This window comes from Dermacentor albipictus, chromosome 9 (genome assembly GCF_038994185.2).
Source record: "Dermacentor albipictus isolate Rhodes 1998 colony chromosome 9, USDA_Dalb.pri_finalv2, whole genome shotgun sequence".
Classification (NCBI taxonomy): domain Eukaryota; kingdom Metazoa; phylum Arthropoda; class Arachnida; order Ixodida; family Ixodidae; genus Dermacentor; species Dermacentor albipictus.
This window is the reverse complement of record NC_091829.1, coordinates 16,032,043-16,050,284: the sequence shown is the minus strand read 5'-3', so window position 1 is coordinate 16,050,284 and position 18,242 is coordinate 16,032,043. Positions and strand designations below refer to the sequence as shown.

At 46.1% G+C, this 18,242-nt stretch overlaps 1 protein-coding gene across 5 annotated transcripts in view; it reads left to right on the top strand.

Annotated features, from left to right (window-relative positions):
* Positions 1-17,948, top strand: part of LOC135903675 (ras and EF-hand domain-containing protein homolog) — a 111,449-nt gene extending 93,501 nt beyond the window's left edge. For all 5 annotated transcript variants that reach the window (XM_065434000.1, XM_065433997.1, XM_065434001.1 and 2 more), the window contains 8 exons: positions 1,072-1,523; positions 6,149-6,255; positions 6,979-7,484; positions 9,336-9,417; positions 11,351-11,465; positions 12,290-12,409; positions 13,416-13,492; positions 14,717-17,948. In XM_065434000.1, coding sequence (XP_065290072.1) covers positions 1,072-1,523; positions 6,149-6,255; positions 6,979-7,484; positions 9,336-9,417; positions 11,351-11,465; positions 12,290-12,409; positions 13,416-13,492; positions 14,717-14,813 — 1,556 coding nt within the window. In that variant the 3' untranslated portion in view covers positions 14,814-17,948. The remainder of the gene's footprint in view (positions 1-1,071; positions 1,524-6,148; positions 6,256-6,978; positions 7,485-9,335; positions 9,418-11,350; positions 11,466-12,289; positions 12,410-13,415; positions 13,493-14,716) is intronic.
* Positions 17,949-18,242: the final 294 nt, after the last annotated feature.

Genomic DNA, 18,242 nt, shown 5'->3' with positions numbered 1-18,242 from the left:
TTCCCGATAAGGTGTACCATACGATATGTGGCAGTGAGTGAGTAAATAAATTTTATTTAAGAAACCAAGCTCTTGGGGCGCAGAGCTGGTTGGTCACCCTATTCCAAGTAGCTGTGACCCTGTGCGGATAGCCTAGCTCTGATAACCAGTCACAAGTGGTCCTCAGGACTTAGGCTTGTCATCTGGGCCTCCCACAGGTCCTCTGTTGGTGCTTGGATGGGCGTTGTCTGTGGGTTCTTGTTGCATTCTCAGACCTTGTGGTACGTTGTTTGGCGTATTGCAGAATTCGATTTTTCTTGAACACGTTGAGGGATACATCGCGTGTAGCAGAGTGCTATACGGAGGTAACGGCCCACTCTAAGTCGGCGTAGTATGACGGCTTCTCTGTTAAGCTTGTAGTGTGTGGCCGAATATTCTCGCGTGTTATATTTATAACGTTCTAGAATGTCAGAATATTTGCTTTTTATACTTTCGTCTGGGTCTGACGCTATAGACGATGTCCTGGTGGGATTGCCCGGCGTACACGTTCTCGGGTGGCGGCGTGAGCCGCTTGGCTTCCCACAAAGGATTCATGTCCCGGGGCCCTGGCAATGTACGTTTCAGGGATGTCTTTGTTCTTGATGATGTTGAGTGCGGTCTTGCTAACTATTCCTCCCGGGAAATGGCGACAAAGGCGAAAGAGTCTGTGACGGCGATGACCGGCACGTCCCCTAGGCAGGTCCGCATGGCTATTGCTATAGTGACCTCTTCGGCTACCTAAATGCTGCTAGCAACTGCTGGTGCAGCTGCTATCTCTTCGTACTGTTTGTTGGTAACGCAGGCAACGTACAGCCTTGTATCTCGCGTCGTCGTAGCGCAGGGGAACATACGAGTTTTTATACGGGATCCCCATATGTTCATATGGGATTATTTGATATGGCACATAATGTTTTCTTTCGATAGAGTTGTGGCGCGCCTCCGTGGCGTATGTCGCGAAACTCGTTGTCAAATTTGTGCATAACCAAATGATCGCAGAAATGTGACGTTCATTGCCGCTCTTCATTGTTCTCTCACCTCTTCGTTCTTTTACAGACAGCGGCCTATCGACCCTGCGTTCCGCAGCCGCCCTGGACTCGGCCGAAGAAGGCCGCCAGACTGACTACAGCACTCCCCTCCCGTCGCTGTCTTCCGAGACCGTATCGCTTCGCAACCGGTCCTTGTCATCGGCGACGCCGTCGCTGCACGACCACGAAGACAGCCTGGACTCCAATCCTGCAGCTGGCCTGGCCACGGCGTCTACGACCACGACGTGCGGAAGCGGCCACAGCAACGGGTCGGTGCTCACGTCTAGGCCTCCGCTGCCCGTGAGGAGCACGAGCAAGGCTAGCGACCGCAGCGTGCAGTCGTTGCCGCCGTCGTTCGGCGAGTCCGCGTCCAAGGCGTCGTCGTCGTCTTCGGGAAACGGCATGGAAACCAGCGCGCCTGGTGCCTGCGCGTCCATAAGCAGCGAGAGCGGCATCGGAAGCCGGAACACGTGGTGCAGCGTGAGTTCTTTATCTCGTATTGTTGTTGTGCCACCTATGTGAAGAACGATTCACTTCTGCTTCCGGAAGACGGGACAAAGACAAAAGACGGTCAGCGCAAGGGGTACTATTCTGGACGCTCAAATTCAGGCATAGTGCCAAATTTTTCAATGGCGGCATTTCGAGCCAATCGGAGAGGCCGTAGCGGCCCTGTGAATCAATCAGAACTTTCAAGATGACGAACTCGGCAGTATGGCGGTATTTGACTATGTCCAGTATACCATGCAGGATTGCTAATGAAGAGTGAAGCGCTATGACAGGAAGGAAGACGAGAAACACACTAAGCGCTGTTTGTCTTGTACGTATGTAGAGTACGTCTCTTTCTGTCCATGTCTTCTGCGCAACCTTACCATCGCAGAGATCAAGCCAGAGAGGCCATGCTTTCATTCTAGTCAAGACATGCCTTTCTCCTCTGATGTCTATCCATACGGCAGAGTGTAATCTGTGAATGAATGAGTGCTCGCAGGAACAGTGGTTAGAGGGATCTGTAGTCTGTGACAACTTAAGAATTACAAACAAGCTCCACCTCCAAAAGTACAGTGCACTTGCCCGACACCTCTTAAAAAGAGCCGAGTAACCTCGAATCCATTCACAGCTTAATGACATTGCTCTAATGATGCAAATGCTGGGCTCATTGGGAATAAAAGCTCGCTGTTTCAAGCTGAAATATTGGAAAAGGGTTATTATTGCAGAAGTATTGTAAAGATATTATCGTTGACTGAGGCGTGATATCAGGATCGCCCGTACAAATTGCCCCATGTTTGATCGTGAAAGCAGTGACACAAAGACAGAACGCTACAACAACAACAACAACAACAACAACAACAACAACAACAACAACAACAACAACAACAACAACAACAACCCTGTTTTAAACATGCAATAACGCTTGCCGTCATGGAAGTAAGCCTACCTTATTGGTTTTATATAACGTGTATATTTCTGAGAGGACTGCTGCTGGCTCAGCTCTCTTTAAGATGCGAAGGATATGTACACTGCGCTTTTGTAGGTGGAACTTGCTTCTAATTATTAGTTTTCAATGACTATAGAGTGGTCTTTCAGACAGTGATGCCTATTCGGCTGGTTGAATCAGTGCGCGGGTAAAGGTAAGGTGTTCTTCCGAGGTGTACTCGACACTATTTGAACACTCGGGCCTTGCCCGCTAATGAAGCACAGGCAAGGTAAGAGGTGTTGGTCTGGTTACCGTATTGCTGGAGAAGCCTGAGACCTGGTATAGCGTTAACTATAGGGCAGCTACAAACGCGGTACCGTAGATGAAAGTGACAAAACAGCGAATGGAAAAGACTCGTTACTGTTCAGAATTGGCATGTGTGTCTCTTTCATTCGTCCTTCGAACCAGTGTGTCACGTTTCTGGTCACTAGGTAGTTACATTAGTCATACCTCAGTTACTGAACGTAACTGTGTTTTTTTGTCTACATAGTCCTCGCGCCCTCACCGCGGCTGAGACATGGCAACTAGAAAGCCACACGATGGAAGCAACAAAAAGAGAGAACGATGTCCGTGTCTGTAACCGTTTTCCAGCCATTTCGGGTCACTGGGTAGATCATGGTCTAACGGGTAGAGCATCGGGCTGCTGTGATGAGGAAACCGTTTTCAACTGGTTCTCTCAAACCGCTGAGTACGTGCCACTCTTCCATGAATCTATTCGACGACAACTTGGATCCCGATATTTGTGGCACTAGGTTTGTGTCGCTCATCAATGAACCTCTTTGATGCCAACTTGGGTCACTGGGTAGGTGCTGATCTTCAACGAAAAGGAAAATGCTTAAATATTTCTCCGGTGCTGGGCGGAATAAAAACTGCGCCTTATATACTCAGTCTGAATATATAGTCTCCCAAACGCCGCACGCGGACTTCGCGGCGGTGCCGCCAGATGGCGCAGCGTGTCCAGCGTAAATAGAGTTACTGTATGTGGCTCCCTGCGGGAGTCATATACAGTACCTTTAGTGTGAAGCACGACAAAAGAGCCCGGCTAGTTACACGCGTCATACATGACGCGTTTTGGTGTTGGCAATACCGCGTGTCGCCAATTGCTTCAATGCTAATCACGTTAACGTCGACATTCATCGTGACATAGGTTTTGCCGGAATTTTTTTCTTACCGAATTGTCAAGAACTGGCGAACATGAGTAACTGTGAACAGAATAACTGGAAACAGGTACTTGTGATTACGGAACACAATGCTCTGGCTATACGTATTTATCTAGACTCAATTCACGTACAAGCTCCGCGGCGAATGGCCTTAACCAGAAATATACGAATTGGTCACCATGGTACAGCAGGGGTCCGGGTCTCCTTATGTACTGTACTTAAGCAGCTTTTTTATTGCTCTCATTTTGTATTGTGAGCAAGGCTAGCGTGCAGGAGTCCAAACGTCAACTGTGTCAACTTTTGTTTTCGGTGTTTGTCTTCTTTGTCAGTTGTGTGTGTTACCATTTACAAGCAGTCGTAGCATGACTCTTTTCGTTCGGTTTTGTACGATTGATGGCGATTCTCGTACCTCGTTTCTCCCTGCATATTGCTTTCGTGCGTTCTTCAAGAATGTATATCAAGTCCGTTCGAAACAAAAAATTGTCGGCAGAACCCATCTCATGATGAATGATGACGCTAATGCGATTAGCAATAAAGCAATGTAGCGACACAACGCACTGCCGCCGCGGACACTTGAAGTTGTAATTTCGCTGCTGACGTCAACGCCAGATGATATCACGACACAGTATATCGTGTAGTAATCACTCAACCCCAGTTGAAACTCCGCAGTATCCCTAGTATTTTGGCAGCGACATCGTTGCAATGGCCTTCCGTCTAATGGCCGCACTTGACACGGAGGTGTCTGTTGTGATAGGGATGCTGTCGCTTTAATACATTTAGGGCTGCGTATGCTCCTTGCATCACGTTGGTACACCATTTCTGGGCACTGGCTGAGAATGGGCACATACCCATATATCTTACGCAGTGCCGAAATTATCTGTTCGGGTACATAACCTGTGCCACGCATGTATACCCAGTGACACACCATGTTGTCTACTAGGCCAGATGGCAGCCAACCGCAGATTGTCTATATATCAACCACATATACCCAGTGGCTCTTGGCTGCTCGGCAAGACAGCTGCCACAACATACACAGTGACCCAAGCTAGTAGATAACTTGGGCCACTGGTTGAAAGTGGTTAGATACAGGCGAACAAACCGGAAAGATTAGGTTTGCCTAAGAATGCTAATCGCATTAAAAGTAATCGAAAGTGCTTTCGACCGGTCATTTCCTGACGCGCTCATCTCTCGCTCGAACTGCTAAATGTTGACTCGAGACGTTAACATTACTAACTTTTGTATGGTGCTTGTATTTTGTACTGATCGTGCATATAACGCAGGAACCCGATGACCTACATATTGTAAGCTAGAAACTTCAATCGCAAAATGTTTGTGTTCGACGCTTGTATTCGTTATAGATCAGAAGTATTTGTAGCGTAACTGCCATAACTTCGCGCCCTACAGGTGTTGCAGCGTTTCAGTCTACTGCTTCGCGGGATGTTGCTTCAGTATTGCACAACGACAGCGCCTCGCTCTGCTGTGGGCGCGGAAACGGAAAGCGTACCGCGCGGCTTGCGCGTCTGAAGCTGCACCTGACAAGCTTGCGTGCGTGTTTCGTTCACCGCTCGTGAGCTTGATGATTTGCGAGTGGCCGCCAGCACAGGGCGCTCTTGATGGTCGGGGCATTGCAGGGATGCTTCACGACGGTCGCTTCGTCGTCACCTTTCTTAGTAATTCCGTGCTGAATAGAGACAGCCCAGCCTGAGTGATTCCCTTCGGGTGTTGCTGAGTTCCACGCGTGAAGCGCCAGCTTTGCGATAGTTCATCAGACGCAGGGAGTATATTGTGCGCGGGTTTTGCAATAAGCGCTTAAAGTCGCAAATAACTGCTTCCTCTCACCTTAATCGGTATTGTGATAGCATTGACTGGCGACCATAACTACGGTGAACGGCCGTTGTCATCATGTTCAGCTGGGCCTAAAAGCAAGCGCCGATGGCTTTGGTCTTTGATTTGTATTGGAACTGTCTAAAAGTAAAGCACGATAGATAAAGCGATACAAATTTGTCGTTTGCTTGATCGCGCTACGCGGAGAGCGCAAAGGTCTTGGTTCACACTGTATGCATTGCTGTGCGTTGTAGCGAATAACTTGGAATTTCTTATCAAGGCCCTAGCAATAGCGTACCGTTCATTTGCTGGGCATAGCCCTGCTTTCCTGATTTTGTAGGAAGGCTTGCGCGCTGATCATTATGGACGTCTGTTTCGAAGTATGTTAGGGGAGAATGCTGCAATTCGTTCACTTCAACTTATGTCAGATTTTTAAATCAAGCCACAAGTTGTCGCCGTGGACAGGACAATGAATTTTGGTGCCAACATTTTCTGTCACATCCATATCAATAACTGAAGTTGTCTTTGGACAGAAGCGAACGTAGTTAGCTTAAAGTGAGCGCGAAAACTCTGCGACGTAATTTCTTGCCGTATTTTGGCATGTATTTGCATCATACTTCACTGGGCTGTTATTTTGTTATTACTTGCAGATGGAGAGTATTGATGACTCGCCGAAGCCGATGACCCGGGGAAATCTATCCTCTAGGAGGATTAGTGAAATCAAACGGCAACTAGGTGTCGACCCAAGTACCGCGAAGTAAGTCCTCCGCGCCTTTTCCTTGTTTATTTTGTTGAAATTTGCACCATTCTAAAGGGTTGGAATGGAACGGCTTTTATACGTTCCGCCGGTCTAACTGAGTCACAATGTGTATGCGCGTGTCCATCGGTGTATGGTCGTTTGTACGCCTGTGTTACCATTGTGTACATTACATTTCTCACGTAACGCTTCGAGTAGCATGTCACAGCGTCAGTCGCACTATTTTCAAAAAGTAGCGCTAACGCAAGTGGCCCAAAGACTGTGTCTGTGAACCGTGCGAGGGAAAGATCAGCGTCGTGTCTGTATTTTGACCTCCACTTCTTCAACCGCCCTTTAGCCGAAGCTGGTGAGAATCACCAACTCGCCGAATTACTTTTTGTCCTTGTGGGGTCTTGAGCGATGCGGAGCACATTGACGAGAGCCGTCAGGCTAAAGCGAAAAACACATTTATTCTGGTTACGTCAGCAGTTGCCGGGAGCGCCGGCCACCCCAAACGCGAGTCCGCACAGCTCGGGCCCGTGCGCCTCTAGCATGTCAACAATGACGATTCGTTGACCAGGGTGCTGCCGCTACCGTCTTATCAGCTAGGCCAACATCCCAAGCTTGTTATAGAGTCAGCATTTCTTTCTCTCTCTCACTTTTCGAAGCTATCCAACAAGCCTTAACGACACTTCACTTTCGCCACATTTTACCGTTATTTATCCGGCGGCCTGTTCTCCTCAGGTACCACCGTCGAGCTCCCAGCCCGTCCGGTTCGTGCCAAAGCGTCAACATCGCTCCTTCGCCGAGCGCTCTCAAGACGAGGCGGCAGAGGTCGCTGTCTCCCCAGAGGTCGGGAGTCCCTCCCGTGCCGCTTCCGAGGTCCAGGGTCACCTCCCCGGAGCCCAAGCCCGTGCCGCGGCGCCACCTGTCGAGACAGGAAACGCCGGTGAAGTCGACCGACGAGCCCGACCAGGACAAGCCGCTCGACGACGGCTTCGTCGAAGACCGAAGGAGGAGCTCGGTGGCGCAGATGAAGGTCTCAGACCAGGAGACTCGGTGTAGCCGCAGGATCTCTTCCGGCTCCACGTGCTCCGCCGATAGGTCCATCGGCAGCTTCACCGACTGCACGGGCCCGCCGGAGCACACGTTCAGGGTGGTGTTCGTGGGCGACGCGGCCGTGGGCAAGTCTTCGTTCATCATGAGACTGAGCAGGGGCATCTTCATGCCGCAGCTCACCTCCACGCTTGGTAATTAAGGCTGGCTTCTTATTTTTATTTATTTATATGTCGTTATGGGAAAGCAAGACATTGTCATCCACCCGACTGTATCACTAAGGTATGACGGAAACGCAATACGGTTTTCTGGTCTGATAAACCCATATTGGGTTTCCTCTGTAGCTTTGTGATAGAGTCCCGTGAAGGGTAGTTTCAAAGCGAAGCTTTCTTTGCGAACAGTTCCAGACATTCGTGACCATGTCTGCGTGTTGCTGGCTTGCCGAGCGGCTCGTACTAACCTTAAGGGTGTACGTCCTGGCTACTGGAGTTGTTTTCTACAGAAGTTCAGTACAGAATCAATATCAGTAATAAAACAAATGAGATATCCTAATCGCAACAATGGACGTCATCAAGAGCACAATTTCTCTAATAAAGAAACTCTTTGTGTGCCTGCTTTCCTGGGGTTTGGTGCATCTACTTGGTTGGTCTTTCGCCAAGTAAAGCGCAGTTTAGTAATCCACTATCTCCAGCATCGGCCACCCTGGTTGGCACGCTGACCCTGGATACGGAGTCCCAGGCTCATAGCAAAGGAGGCCACCCGGAGACAGTATAAGGAGCGGTCACGGGGGTCACGTGGGGATGAGGGGCGTCTTTGTATCTACTTGTCTTCACTGGCATGCAGATAATTGCCATGACGCAAAACACAGTGCAGATTATAATCATCTGTGTGACATTTCTTGAACCGTTTCACGAAAGCTTCGCCTTTAAGATTCAAACATGTCACTTGGACCTGCATAATTAAACGGAAGAGATAAGAATATTATATAAACAAATAAAGCACAAACTAGAACGCAAGATACAGGAAGGTAAATACTGGCATAGTGGGCATAATTACTGGAAGCACGGCCTTATTAATTCGTGAAATCACAATGTCAAGTTGGGAAAATCTCGCATGGAAACTTTCACATAAACTTAGTAAGTGGAGTACTTAACACAGAACTGGCATTCAGAGGCAGTCCATGAGCAAGCTGTCCTTTGAGAAGTTGCGAAGGGCTCTGACCAGACGCCTCTGCCTTTCAGGGCACCGCTTCATCCAAGAACTCTGCTCACTGTTAGAGGACGTCTGTCAAGAAAGTTCACAATCACGCAGGCGATCCTGCTACTGGTCATATCGTCATGTCGTGGGCGTACTACAAGTTTCCTGGCGACGCTTTCTTTGCCCTGTTAGGAAATATTCACTGTAATTCACACCTTTTTTGTTGAAAAATTAAGGCATCTCTACTAGTGCCCCTGTACATTCTGCCGGCTTGAACAGAAACAAGGGATGGTGTTGCTGCGTTTAGTGTCAATGCTGGCTGACTCCTGTTGCGAAAATATGTAACGCTTACGAATTTGATTCCAGCCGAGCCTCTTTTGTAAAGTCTCATGTAATGTATCTGACATAGCATGACGTATCGGATGTTGTGGTCTCCAGACAAGAAAATGCTTACGTGTTCAGCGTCGAAGGGGAGGGGCGATGGAGGGGGGTGCAAACTAAGAGTGAGGTTTGGTGCTTATAAACGATCGTTAGTCGCAAAACGAGAGCGTAGCTTTTACGCTAACAATTTTGCTTGCACTTTATTTTTTTCTGGTACGGTAACCCAGGCATGCTGTTCATGCGGGCTGTGTGGCTATTGCAAATAATAATAATAATAATAATAATAATAATAATAATAATAATAATAATAATAATAATAATAATAATAATAATAAAAACCTCTTGATCCCGCGGAAAAGATTGGCTACTTGTCTGGGCACTTGTCTTGCGACAAACGTAGCTTAAGCAAGTGCCTTATTTTCTAGCGCAATAGTAAGAAAAATTTACTTTTGTGTCGATATTCGCAGGGGTCGACTTCCAGACGAAAAACATCTGCATCGACAACAAGAACGTTAGTCTGCAGCTGTGGGACACAGCCGGCCAGGAAAGGTACGTGACAGCTGAATCACGTTTCAGAAAAGTAGAGGAGTCAGCGAGATGAAAATAAAGGCTCAGAACGACTAGGTTGTGAGCCGACGCTGTCCTTCTATGTCTCTGTTGCGGTCGCCTGGTGCCTGTCATATACCGTATGTTGCGTGAATAGGGCGCTGGGCACACATGACTCTCTAAACTAAGTCGCTGCATCGTTCTCATTCAAATTTCTTACGCTGGTGGCATTTCATGATTACTCATGTTATGACCAACTGGGGGGCATAACACAGAACTGGCATTCACATGCAGTCCATGAGAGGGTCGTCCTTTAAGAAGTTGCGAAGGCCTCCGACCGGGCGCCTCTGTTTTGTCTTTGTTTAGTCGTGTTGCGCATTTTAATCGTGTTTCGTTCACAGTTTTTGATTTCGCCGCATGGACGACAAAGGGCGTCGTGGTTCCACTGCCGCGAATCTTACATTCTGGAAATGTCATGAGCAGACACCTGCGTAATTATCCTGGGCGAAACAGGCGATCAGGGCTTCCAAAATTCTGATATATATTAAAGCGTTTCCACTACTATGCGTCACCTTTGTGCAAAATTTGAGCGTGAATGAGCTAGTGGTTTAGCCTGGAGAGAGTTGTACACCTGGCGCTCCAATTTAGGCAGCAATATGTACAGAGCGTAAAGTATCAATTTCTAATTTGTGTAATACCAAAAACTAGATATTAATAGATAGAGGCCTGGTATTCATATGGGTTACCAGTGCAAGATTCTGTAGCAAAACAGTGCATCCCAAACGCGTGATTCGTGAAGCTTCTGTGTATAGTAGACGCAGTCCTCCAGAGTGCTTGTATATCCTTTTAACGCACTAAATATTAATTATTCCAGGGCGTATCTTTATCACCAAAAAAATAGTTGTCATTTTTATACTATACTGCTTTTTTTTAGTGAAATCTGCTTAGTGCTGGTGTGTCAGTGTGCTGTCTTGGAAAAAAATAGTTGTTAAAAAGAGAACAACATCTGCTTGATAATCTAAAGCTAAGAAGCTGCTTCGTAAAAGTAGTTGCTATTGTGCGCCATGTATTCTTCAAAAGGCATGCGAATTTGTGTGCGCAGCTCAGGCGAGCAGAGTCTAACGTAACACTTGTGCGGATTGAAGTTGGACCGGCCTGACGTTGTGCTTGAATTTTGAGACTACGGCAAACTGTTGAGCTAGAGAGGGAAACTTCTTCAGCTGTACAAACCAGCTAATTGAGCGACCTATTACTCACAATATTATTTCATTCGTAAGGGTGCAATGACTTCGCACGGTTCCCTCCAATTCACCAAAGCAGTCGTTACACCGTTTTTTCAAAGGAGTCACGCCACAGGAGCGATCTTAATCTATGAAATCAAGCAAAACAAACCGAATGCTCACTCAATGCGCGACCCCTTGCATTGCAGTGATGGCTAACCGCGCGCATGCCTTAAGACTGCCTCAGGTGATGTCGTAGATGACGTAGCACACAGTCAGTGGGCAAGATGGGGGCAGTGGGTGTGTGGCAAGATGTACAGTATGATTCTGAACTGCAAGCAAACTGTCGCTCTAAAATTATAAACGTCATGATATGCTGCTGATGGAGTATGTCATATTGCACACAGTCTATGCACTAGTAATGAAACTATTCCACCGGCTGGGTTGGTATGCGACGTGAACTTTCTTGTAAGACTGCAAAAAGTGCTGCGGTCGCTGCGACAGATAGTGTGGTACTCATGTACCAGGGGCAAAGTTTATGTGTTGTGAACAGCTTTCACTTTTAATATTCTAGTGACAACTCTCATCAGGGTCACGTTTGTAATTTTAAGGTGTGTAAAAACCTTGTTGGAATCCCTGATTTTGCTTTTCTTAAAAAAATGTATTCAACTGATTTTGTTCAAAAATAATATGGTAAACTGCGACCTCCTGTGCAGGTTCCGGTGCATAACGCAGTCATATTTCCGCAAGGCTGACGGCGTCATGCTCATGTACGACTGCACGAACGAACAGTCGTTTCTCAACGTGAGGCAATGGATGTCCGACCTTGAGGTACGTCGCATGGCTTATTATGATCGGTCATGTATAAATGCGGTTTCAGCTTATTGAGCAGGTAAAGCGGTTGTGCAACAATTCGTCAGAGCCCGATGGCACGCCGATAATAGATTGGGAACGTTTCAAACCGGCGATACTTTCCGCCAAGTTTGTTGCTACTAATGAGCTCACGTTGCACCACTCTGAAAGCGAGAATACTGTGCTAAAGTTTTTTTTAGGGTAGATGGTATCATCGATCGGTGGCCTAGATTAATAAGAGACCATGGGCTTGAGAAGCTGTCGACCGGGCCAACTACCCAGAAGTGTTCCTGCATGCTTGCACCACGCGGAGTATGCCCGATTCGGTAACGAATACGTTTAAATAATAGTGACATATGGGTAAGACATGCAGGTGAGCAAATGATATCTGTTCGGTTGCAGGGTAAAATAGGCGTTTAGCAATTTTTTTGTTGCTCCGAGCCAGTAAAATGGTACAATATCCAAGTGTGCAGTATCAACATTGTAGACATACTCAGTCCCCGAGGGGACTAATAGCTATTTCCAGTGGGTGACCTGGAGCGCTTCTGTACTCTGGAAGTTATCGCGAGATGGCCCGTGCCAACCTCGACGGTGGTGCCATCACCGGTGAAAGCCATCGCTAGAGCACTGCGGGATACTCGTCGCACTCGTGTTCTCGCGCTGGAAATTGTCGTCTAACTTTGCGTTCTTACACGCGTAGTATTTTTATGCGCTCTTTCTGCGAGCGCTGTTTTAAGCGCACTAGAGTCTAGTCGTTATCGCGTGATTTGGTCTCACGATGCTCTCCGTGATTGCCTTCGCAGGAGGTGGCGTCCCGCGGCATCCCCATCATGTTGGTTTCCAACAAGACCGACCTGCGGGACATCTTCAAAATGCAGAGCAAATCCGTCGTGGAGAGAGAAAATGGGGAAAAGATCGCGCAAGTAAGTGTTGAACGAACAGGCAACAGTCCTCGGCTGTAGCAATGGTCGTCTGCGATCTGATCTAGTTCCTGAATGCTCATGTGACTCATTAACCCACGCGCTTGCTGCTTATTGGGGCCGGCGTTTAAACCAGGACACATACTCCGCAGAATCAAGGTTGGGGTTGGCAAGGAAAGAAAAAGGTCAACGATGGCTTGCTTGGTGTATTGATATTTTTTCAAACCCTGTGCTGTTTCCCCTCTAAACTAAGTTTACATGATTATGCTGCATGCACAATGCTTTTCAGGTTTACAGTATTTTCTACCACTCGCGAGTAGTACTCTTTTGTGTTCGATACTCTCAACATTTTTATTGCACGGAGAAGTTACCTTTTCGTTTCATATTTAACTCAAGAATACGCGCCATAGAAATCATTTCGCTGTGTTTAGTTGAAATTGATGCATGGGCGCCATATTACCGAACCACAAGTTTATAGGTGAGCATGTGCTTCCTGGTTGCGAAATACCCACACTGAATAATAGTCGGGAAGGAGTCTACGTACTGCAAAGACGGCTACTTAAAGGCAATTCATGCCAAAATTCGCACTCGTTAACGACACCGAAAATATCGCTACACTGCGGATGGTGTCAGATTCGGAACCCAACAAAAATTTCCTGCGAGAGAAGAATTCGCAATTGCATTTTCATGTGATTTTGTGCCTGCAGCTTTCAAATGATTAGCTGAAATCTATTGGCATCCGCTTCTGTGCTGCAAAAGCCGGATGTAAAGCGATAACTCCTCTCATCCGCCAACTCGTAACATGACAAGCTGCAGCTTGAGCTAACGTCGATGTAAATGAAAAAACAAATGTGTCGGTTTATGGGCGCAGTCTTTCTGAAGCAGAGGGCCACGATACGATGCCCACTGTTTAGGTGCCGTTTCGTACGGGAAATTATTGAACTTTTCTTTCTCAAGTTGCTCAAGAACGTCATTGGTACTGACTGCGTCCGCGTTGTGTGTTTTTCAGGAAATGAAAGCTATCTTTGTGGAGACAAGTGCCAAAGACGGGTCAAATATTAATGAGGCTGTTGGCGCATTGACGAGGTAAGTGAGCTATCCTCTCCTTCGTACTGTGCAAGTGTACACCAGCACACTTTTTGCCACTTTTTAAAGCAGAATAGTTTTGAGCTCTCGGTTAAAATCTGTTGTATAACTTACACTGTCCTTGGCATTGAAGGTATTCATCCGCATTAATACAAGCGAGTTAACTGGCGCGAACCATCCTTATTCAAATGGTATTATTCTGAAAGCACAATGCGTGATTTGTTGCGATTAGTGTAATTTACATCTAATACGAGACTTGGGCCTCTACTAGTGATCTCTACTTATACTCCATTCTCATGTCAGCAGAATCGCCCCTGTGCCTTCAAGTTTCCTAATGTTATTACACTAGTTTGGTTATTCCCGACCGCCCTCGACAGCACCTAACTTCACTTAGTGCCAGTTCCTAATTGTTTTTCTCGGCAACCACTGCACCGAATTTGATGAAGTATGTTGCATTTAAAAGAAAATGTTGAAATGTTGGGCCTGCATTAAACATAGTTCTTATTTATGCCTTGAATCTTTTGGGCAAGTTCTTGAACATTGTATAAGTAAAAAAGAAAAGGAGAACTGAAATGTTAGGTTTAGAGCTCTTTAACTTGTCAATAAAAATGATGTCGAATTGCTGTAAACTGCATCGAATAAGTAATTGAAAGCGAACAAAATTTATGTGTTACCCACTGCTCTGAGGTGGACCACTAATCTGCGAGTGGGAGTTTTGCAAAACGCTCGTAAACATTGCAAAAATTTCGCGTAAGTTGTGAACTATTTGATCAAATTTGTCCGCTTTAGATGTTCTTAAGATGCAATTTACAGAGCTGCGATATTTGTTTTTGGTGTAGAGTTACAGATTCCTAAACTTCACGCTACTGTTTTCTTTAATTAGATTTCTTTTGCTATTTTTGTAGATAGGTTGAAGTCCAAAATCAAGATACAGCTTCATATAGCCACTATAATTTTATCATTCTCCGTCAAATCCAACAAATTTCAATCAAATTGGTTCAGCGCTCGTCTCATCAAAGCATTTCTGCATATCGCGTGTATTTGATAGGGTAATCGGAGTTGACCCCGAGCTAAGCATCTCGACTAGAACATCAGCTACCCCTGATTGCGCTCTAATCTGCATAGCAGTCTTTCTCTCTGTTAACGTTCCATGTGTACTTTTTAGTTTTATTATCTGAAGCAGCGTAGTCTTACGCATTTCTCTTTTGTGCGTGGGTGTTGTAGGAGCATGATCAAGCACGCCGTACCCCACGAGAAAGACAGCCTCACTCTCAACGACAAACAAGGCAAGAGCTTCGCCGCAAAGTGCTGCAACAAGTAAAAGGGGAACGTCTGCACGGATGTTCACAGTCTACAAACTACAAAGCTGTTCCATGAACATCAACACTCTTTTCCTCTTCTGTGCTCGAACATCAACCTTGCAACGGATTCAGTTTTTGTCCAGAGTGAGCTCAGGAGTTGTGACGAATAAGAGGGAATTGTTCTTTCAAAGAACGTACACCTCGGACAAATGCATGTTGTGTAAATCGCAAACTCATGATGAGTTATACCAAAAGCAGAAAGGTTTTTCTACCTTTTCCTAAACCGATTGCTGTTGCTATATGTAAGGTATGAAATTACGCTGCTAAACTATTTCCGTTTCCTGGTAACAAAGCAGTGGTGGACCTGTGCCTTTCAGCAGTGATAATTTTCGACGACATGTCCTATTTTTGAATATTTGGAGAACGTTTTCGGATCAACTGAGATCGGGGTCAGACCTGTGGTGTTTACACCGGTTTTGGGGACAACGAGCTCCAGTGATGCGTTGACACCAGCCCGTTCGCTAGACATCCTTTGCGAATTTTCGGAGTTGAAGAAGAATACAATTTTATAGTCCTCAGCATGCAAAAAAAAACAGTGACGACAAGTGACGCTTGTTAATGTCACTGGTGAAATGATTCGTGAAAGTGAGTAATGGCTGGTGTTCTTGTCACAGAAATCCTGCTAGCCCTTCGATGGCCACTATCTGGGCTTTCTTTGTTTTATTTTTACGCAAGAAAATTGCGCATTGCATGCCGTTATGCAGCTAGTCTGAAGCTTGTGTGCATGTATTATGTTCAAGTTAAGCCTTCATAGCGCACAGTGACAATGCACTGTTTGTTGCCATCTGTTTAGTCATGTGTGTTCTGGTCTCTAGCTTGTCCATTTGGCACTTTGCATGTAGTGCTTCTAAGCCGAGACTTCTCGGCCAGGGGTCTGTTTTATTTTTTGTTCTCTTTTCTGTCTAGTCAATCTTAGCATATAATAATTTACGCAATAATGTTTTGTCGTTGGAGCAGAAAGTAATGCGAACAGGGGAACCTCAGTTTGCCAGGCATGTTGGAAGGTCCAGCAACTCCGCTCCATCGCTATAAGAATGAGTTAGGGCAACGTTTGATCTGGTAATTTGTCAGTATATACAGCTTCCTCATTTTCATCATCCTGCTTGCTAAGTAATAATGTGGCTAAGCAATCTAATTTAAATTCAAGAGCTATGTCCACCTGCTGCTGATATTCAGCATAACTGCCCGAGGGCGCCTGATCAAATTCCGGCCGCGGGGGCCGCATTTCGATGGGGGGCGAAATGCAAAAATGCCCATGTACCATGCATTGGGTGCACGGTAAAGAACCCCAGGTAGTCAAAATTAATCCTGGGTCTGCCACTACGGCGTGCCTCATAATCATATCTTGTTTCTGGCACGTAAAAAAATAACAATACTGGTTACATGCCATATAGTTTGTTTCAGAAACCATCGAATGTGTGACCTAGCTACAACGTGTTAAAGCAGCAAAACAATTTCATAAATTCAATTCGACACTCGAAATTGGCCACTTAAGGATGACAGAGCTAAAAGCGGAAGAGCTTAAAAACGAACAAGCTAGAAATTATTAAAACAAAACATGAAAGTCTGGAGCATGTTTGGGCGTTTACACGTTGTGCTCCTTTATCGTCGCAGCGTCACGGCGATCGTTCCAAGCAGTCATATTGATGTCTGCCCGACTGAAATGTATTTCGTATTTCTTCCTGAAGTTCTTTAGGCCCAACTTGCCGAAAAATGGCTTTGAGTGTGAGGTATAGTCCCTTGTAATGAGAAAGGGAACACAGGAGTACCATTTAAACCGACACAAGAACCCTTAGGCTAAGTTCTAAGCTCCAATATGACAAAGTATTGCCAACCCAGAAGCTTTGCTCTTAATGCGTGATCAGCTGGCAAGAGCACCTGCTTACCGGCTCCCCTACTGTAGCTGAATAGCTAAGTTGGTTGCCCTAATCGAGACGCCAAAGCAGGAAACACGTGGCATGACATTACGTCCGATATGACGTATGATGAATCTGAAAGATGGCTGCTTCTACTGTTGGTATCTGTTGTAACATTTGGGACCTCTATTGAAACTTGTTAGAGCTGTTGTTTGGTGGAGTCTGAAAGTGCCCCTGCCCTTAGAGTTCATTGGTATATGAAGGGACTTGGTGCGAATGCTTGCACGCTATTGCTGGTACGACTGTTTCAGTTCGGAAAATATATGCTTCTATTGCTATATTCTGTTGGTACCTGACGGAACCATATGGGCACTTCGAAAGACGCGATTGTCTATGTTGGAATGTTAGTCTGAAAGATGGCTGTATCTACTGGTGGAACCTGTATATGGTTATGGAAACGTCAGATGCGGTTGCTTGTAGGACTAGCCGTACTATGGATAGCACGCTTAGTCCTACCATGTGTCTTTGGGTTTACGATGTCGGCAGCACGTCTTAGTTTGAATATTCAGTGTCCTGGAGTGCTTTCATGGTTGACCATATATGTAGTCATCGGACCCTTTCAATGCAAGCCAACTGTTCTCTGAAACACTACACGACGACGTGCTAACACATTTGGGCTAGTTGATTTTCTTAAAGCCGCCGCGTCCCTACGTTTCTGTTGATGCATCAGCCAACTTGCACTGTAATGAGAGCGGAAGCCTTGTGCTGTTCCCTTCCTATGCATTCTTGCTTTCGACAAGCGCTTATTGCACGGTGCATAATCTCCTGTACAGCCTCTCTTGATCTTTAAATTATTTCCCTTCCCTCGTGTTGAACGTTTGTGCCACTCGTGTCCCACTGTTTGGCGCATGCGTTAACCGAGCGCCAACGCCAGAGGCTGTGCAAAAGTTTCGGAAAGGGTAACGACAAGGAGGGACCATATGTGATTCTACTTTCCTAAATACTCGTTTGTGGACGTTGTTGGTTTATTTCGCTGTTGTGTGTTGTTCTCGATAATTTGTTCACTGTGTATATTCAAGCTATAGTTCACCATGTTGCCTCTTGGAAAAGCTTAACCGCGTGGTTAGAAAACCGCGTGCTTTTCTTGCGATCAGCGCTGTACAGTTCAAAAATGCTTTCGCCTGAAAACTCGCGCCTTCATTAAAATAATAAAATAAAGTACAGGCTACTGTCTCCAAAGCGTATGGTTTACTCAACTTATTTTTCTGCTATTATTTGTTTGTTTATTTTCTGTTGATGAAAGGGAATGTTGGCTACATCAGATCTGCTCTAGCCGGTAGGGTATAGTCTAACGCTGGACGAAAACTAGTCATGTGAGAGGTACGTGGCCAAAATAAAATGAGCTCGCGCTTAGGGTAAAAAAAAATACTATACATAATTGAAGTTCCAAGGCCGCTACGGGTCTATTGTTCACATAAGAGAGTTGTACAATATGGTGTCCAAGCCACAGCCAAGCGTTGGAGGACGCAAGCT